At 45.6% G+C, this 5,532-nt stretch overlaps 2 protein-coding genes across 2 annotated transcripts; one reads left to right on the top strand and one right to left on the bottom strand.

The window, feature by feature from the left end:
• MYCFIDRAFT_180636 (uncharacterized protein) lies at positions 1-2,055 on the bottom strand (the record flags this gene model as incomplete). The annotated part of the gene is made up of 8 exons (XM_007934405.1): positions 1-377; positions 421-439; positions 476-561; positions 593-747; positions 780-1,339; positions 1,371-1,378; positions 1,414-1,662; positions 1,695-2,055. 8 exons carry the CDS (start codon positions 2,053-2,055, stop codon positions 1-3), a joined length of 1,815 nt encoding a protein of 604 aa, XP_007932596.1.
• A 2,009-nt stretch (positions 2,056-4,064) lies between these two features.
• MYCFIDRAFT_212764 (uncharacterized protein) lies at positions 4,065-4,820 on the top strand. Its single transcript, XM_007934404.1, has one exon. It carries the CDS (start codon positions 4,177-4,179, stop codon positions 4,585-4,587), a length of 411 nt encoding a protein of 136 aa, XP_007932595.1. The 5' UTR covers positions 4,065-4,176; the 3' UTR covers positions 4,588-4,820.
• Positions 4,821-5,532: the final 712 nt, after the last annotated feature.

Here is a 5,532-nt window from a genome sequence, read left to right as displayed (position 1 = left end):
TTACGTGAGACGGAGAGACCAAGTGAAGCGTTTAGCATCATCTGTCACAAACAAGAAGTATCTGGTCTTGTCCCATCCAATTACTGGAGAGGGAGCCCACATGTCTGCGTAGATGAGTCCGCCAAGATTCTCGTAACGACGACTGGCTAGGTCGCGTGGGATTTTGACAATGGATCGGGTAGTTTTGCACACAGGACACGAGCAGGATCCTTGCATGCGCTTGATCTGTTCCGCTGTGATGTCCATGCCTGTACTGTGTTTTAGGAGCCTAAGCATGCGATATAGGCTGAGATGGCAGCAACTGGTGGTTCTTGCTTCACATCTGGTAGCTGTGCCTGTGCAATGCTTGTCGACATGGTAGAGTCCTTTCTTGAGAACTGCCTTGCCAAAGCGGAAACGTATAGGCGTAAGAAACGTTACTTCGCCAGCTCCCTATGCCCTATGAAAAGCTGCTTTGTCTAGTTGTAACTATAACAGTCAGTAGGTTGCAAGTAGAGTTTGGTGCAAAAGCAACTCCTCCAAGCTCTAGCTTGAATGGTTCGCCATCGCTGTCAATAAGGACTGATATGATTGCATACTGGAATACTTGCACCTCCATCGAAGAGCCATGTATCACGGATAACAGTGTCACTGTGTGCTATCAGGACCAAGGGTGATACAGAAGAGACGCAGAAGTTATGAATGGTTTCGTTCCAGCTAGTTCTACTTATGCATACAAGTATTGGCCCCCGACCATCTTCTACCTCACTGTTACGCTTAAGGCGATGTGTCTTCGTTACGATTCCGCGGCTTCGTTAGTCGCGAGCAAAGCCTTGTACGCATTGTACTGGGCCTTCATCCGCTTAAGCTCTTTCTTGTTTGGCTTTGCAGCTTTTGGAGGGGGATGGCTGGAGCGCACAGTAGCTGCGTCGTCACTCTCAGATTGATCGTCGAGATCGCTGCCGTGATCGGTCGGGCGGGAATGGGAGTGAGGAGTGTTCTGAGGGCGGTGGTTGCGCGTCGGCGCTGGGTGATGCAGTGCAGGTGAAGTTTGTCGTCGACGTAGAGGCGCAGGCCCGGGCAGGCATAGAGCTAGTGGTGGTGGTGGTGGTGGTGGTGGTGGTGCCGGTGCCGCGTATGGTGGATAAGGATTGGCTGGATATACGCGAGCGGGAGCGGGTGCGGAGGCGGAGGCGGAGGCGGAGACTGAAGCAGCAGAGTTTGGCGGAGTTGTTGTAGGCTGCGGTAGGGGCACGGTGACATCAGGACCCCCGCTGCCCTTGAGCACAGCGGAGAAGTCGATACATAGCCGGTTGGGCCATGAGTAGTCCACCGGAGGAGTGCCTCCATGCGCAAAGTCCTTGTTGCTGCTTTGCTACGCGCGCCAACACATTAGCAACTTATTTACCTCACTTTCCCTAGTCCCTCGTGCACTCACCGTGTATCTGGTCTGCCACTCGATATAGACCACCATTCCCTCGTGCCGCACCGCCACCTGCTGCTCTGCCATCTGCACATCCACCGTCGGGCCCTCGACCAAGCCGCCGGGCTTCTGAATCTCATGCTGGAAGCGATCCGAATGCATAATGCTGAAGTCTGCGTGCTGAACTGGTTGGCGCAGCACCTTGCGGCAGTATGTGTGCGTCGCTCCGTCGACGACTTCGCGCTCGATACACTTGGCTACTAGCCCGGCCTCGTCTTCTTCCATATTCTACTGTACTGCTGCCAGAGGAAGAGCGTAGACTGAGGAGGCGCAAGAAAATGGGACACAGGACGCGTTTGGAGCTCATATCTACACGTCATCTCTTGCTGCATAGCATACCTGCGCAGAGCCTCTCCTACACTGCAGTGCTGCAAGCCTGCGAGCGAGCCCAGAGCTTTGGAGCCCTCAGCCCGTGCTGCATAGCCGGAGGAGAGGTGGGAGCGTACAGTAACGAACGGCGGAGGAATGGATTCGCCGAGATGACTCGGCTGTGATCGTATACTGTAGTTCCGTGGTGAGTTTATGCCGAAGCAACATCTTCTCGAATACAGGATACCTTTCGCTGACCGCTTCCCAGAGCCGTCTACGAACATGACCTGACCATGCTCGCAGGCTGCCTATAAGGCTAAGCCCTGGATATGCGGGGGCCCCGCAATCCTAGAGCCTCAGGAATCAGATGCAAGTCGCGTAACGCCAAGCTTCGGCCCGCAAAATCGCCGACCTGACTACCGGCGGTGGTCAGGAACTCTAAATTTACAGGGGGTTAGCCGAGGCTTAATCTAATTGAAATGCGAAACCATTAGGTAAGCTTATTATAGTTCTAATACAATTTGAATAGAATTTTTATAAGAAATTAATAGTTTTTTATTTTCTTTATTTCTATAATATTACTATAAAATAAAGATTTTTTAAAAGGAATAGAAATAGGATTCGAAAAGAATTTAGAAAGGATTCGGAAAGGATTTAGAAAGGATTCGGAAAGGATTCGGAAAGGATTCGGAAAGGATTAAGAAAGAATTCGGAAAGGATTCGGATAGGAATTAAATAGAATTTAAATAGAGTTAATATAGTATTTTTAAAAAACGATTTAGAAAATAATTAAATAGGAATTAGATAGAAATCGGATAGTAATTAGATAGGAATCGGATAGGAATCGGATAGGAATCGGATAGGAATCAGATAGAAATTATTAATTAAATAGAATCTAAATAGAATTTAAGAAATAGTTTAGCTAGCTACTAAATTAGCTATATTTAAAATTTATATTAGCTAATTACTAAAATTCTCTCTAATTAGACTTAGAGACTATTAACTACTATTTAAATAATAAAAATTAAAAAATAATTGCAGTAGCTAGTATAGATAGAATATATTAGGAATATAAATAGAATACGCGTAGAATAGAAAGTAAATAGAATAGAATTTTAAAAATTTAAAGGAGTTTTAAAAATATATTTAGATAGGAATTAAATAGAATTCGAATAGGACTTAATTAGGTATAAATCGAATCTATATAGATAGGATTCGAATCGGATTTAAAAAGGATTTAATTTAATAGGACTCGAAAAGAATTCGACTAGGATTGAAATAGAATTTAGAAAGGATTTAGAAAGGATTAAGAAAGGATTTAGAAAGGATTTAGAAAGGATTTAGAAAGGATTTAGAAAGGATTTAGAAAGGATTTAGAAAGGATTTAGAAAGAATTTAAAAAGAATTTTAATTAAATACTAGTCGAATCTATAAAAATAGAATTTAAATTAGATTTAAATAAGATTTATTTTAATAGGACTCGAAAACAATTCGACTAGGATTTAGAAAGGATTCAGAAAGGATTTAGAAAGGATTTAGAAAGGATTTAGAAAGAATTTAGAAAGAATTTTAGAAAAACTTAGCTAAGTACTAAATAAAATATCTAGGTAGCTTCCCTATACAGAAGATATTATTACACCAAAGTAGTACGACTTAGTTTAATTAAAGGAAAAATCTACTTTAATAATAGTACTAATTCTAGTAGCGAGTTTAGTTAGAATACAAGTAGGATATAGATAGTACTAGAATATAGTTCTATAAAAAATTAACACATATTACCAACAATATAGCCCTATATACTAGATATATACTTATATAAAAATGCTACTAGATATTATTATATCTAGAATTAGATCTACTACTTAGTTCTACTTAGAACTACTCTAGTAGTATCTAGTTAGAAGTAAAGCTAAAACTATATTTACCTTCTAGATTTATTTAGTTTCTATATAATTTCTAATTAAATTATACTAGAATTCCCTAAGAGTTTTATAAAAGTAAGTTATTTACTTAGTTATAACTTATAAAACGACTAACTTATAACTTATAAAATTATAGCGCTGCTAACGCTAGCAGAAGCTAACATAGTAGGGAAAAGGAACAAGGGCTACTTTCGGAAAGTCGAGCTTGCCCAAGCCGAGGCGACGCGCGGACCTCCGCACGGACCTCAACGGCGCTATCCGACCAGTCAGATCGGTAGTCAGGTCGGCGATTTCGGTGGTCAGGATTGCTGTATCCCCCATTGATCCCGCGCACTCACAAGTCAACTCGATTCAATCGCGGAAAGGCCGTGAACCAGACCATATCGACAGCAGCTACCCCATACCTGCCTGCCTGCTGTATCAGCACGCCTACAACGCTTGCCCAACCGAACGAGCTCAACAACCGAATGATTCTACGCCGCCATGAAGCCGACCCAAATGCGCACAAGCCGTACCCCCTCCTCCCTCGAATCAAGCAGCATGAAAGCCGAGCGTACAACCTCGCCGACTCACGGCGTAGCAGCAGGCACTGGAACCGAGCATGACACATCGAAGCCGGACCGCGCTGCACAGATGATCGACGCGCTCCACCTCCTGGAGCCCTTGGGTCTTGCGGTCGATCTTACAGTGGACAAACATCCTGCTGGGGTCTTTAGCCGTCAGGTGGAGGAGCAGTTTCGGGAGAGCTTGAGGCTGGTAAGCAAGTGCTTACGGAAGATGATGCACGAGAAGGACGAAGCTGCTCAGAGGAGTTGGGAGCACAGCCTAGGAAAGGAAGAAGATATCGAAGATGCAAAACCAGAATCATTTGGGAAGGGATACGTTGAGCGCTGAAAGAAGAGGTAGAGGAGAGGTGCCGAAGGAACATGAGGACTATCAAACCGCGCCTGTGCCTCGTGTTTGGACGTTTGGGACTCTGCAAATCTACGACATTCAAGCATCGCGATACGGGTAGTACAACTTTTGTTGAAAGCATGTAGCATCAGAGCAGCAGCCGCAGGTAACATCCGTTTGCTTGCTTGCTTGTCTTTGGACTGATTGTCTTCCTTCCCCAACATCTCAATGAGTCAAGAGCACGATTGGACGTTACGGAAGGCCCCTGGAATGTCTGTTGAAAGTGAGAGCAGTTGTTTGGGTGCTGGGAGCATGTGTTGCGAGTAGGAGCAGACAGATGGAGGAAGGCACCGGAAATGGCTGTCGAGAGCAAAGACAGACATTTGAGTGCAGGGAAGGCAGGACAATGTGCTTGTTAATGCAGGTGGGAGGTGCTAGGAGCATGTGTTGCGAAGAGGAACAGATAGAGGAAGGCACCGGAAATGTCTGTCGAGAGCAAAGACAGACGTTTGAGTGGAGGGAAGGTAGGATAATGTGCTTGCTGATGCGGGTAGGAGGTGCTAGGAGCATGTGTTGCGAGGAGGAACAGATACAGGAAGGCACCGAAAATGACTTTCGAGAGCAAAGACAGACATTTGAGTGGAGAGAAGGTAGGATGATGTGCTTGTTGATGCAGGTGGGAGGTGGCAGAAAGCTCGGGTGAGCGCGTTCTTCAAGGCTGCAGTAGCCGTGAGTGCTTGCCCTCCCGCCTGCTTCGCCTCCATCGACAGCGTCAAGTCCAAGATCCAAAACAGGGAGAGCATCTTCGCCAGCAAGCAACTCGACGACGACCGCACGCACCCTCTCAGACTACAACATCCAGAAAGAGTCCACCCTCGCCCTCCGCCTCGTCCTCCGCCTCCGGAGTCGTATACAGATCTTCGTCAAGATGAGAGGCCGTGTCGT

Source organism: Pseudocercospora fijiensis (genome assembly GCF_000340215.1).
Source record: "Pseudocercospora fijiensis CIRAD86 unplaced genomic scaffold MYCFIscaffold_20, whole genome shotgun sequence".
NCBI classification, from domain to species: Eukaryota; Fungi; Ascomycota; class Dothideomycetes; order Mycosphaerellales; family Mycosphaerellaceae; genus Pseudocercospora; species Pseudocercospora fijiensis.
Note: the sequence above shows the minus strand (reverse complement) of the source record. Positions and strands in the feature narration are given on the sequence as shown.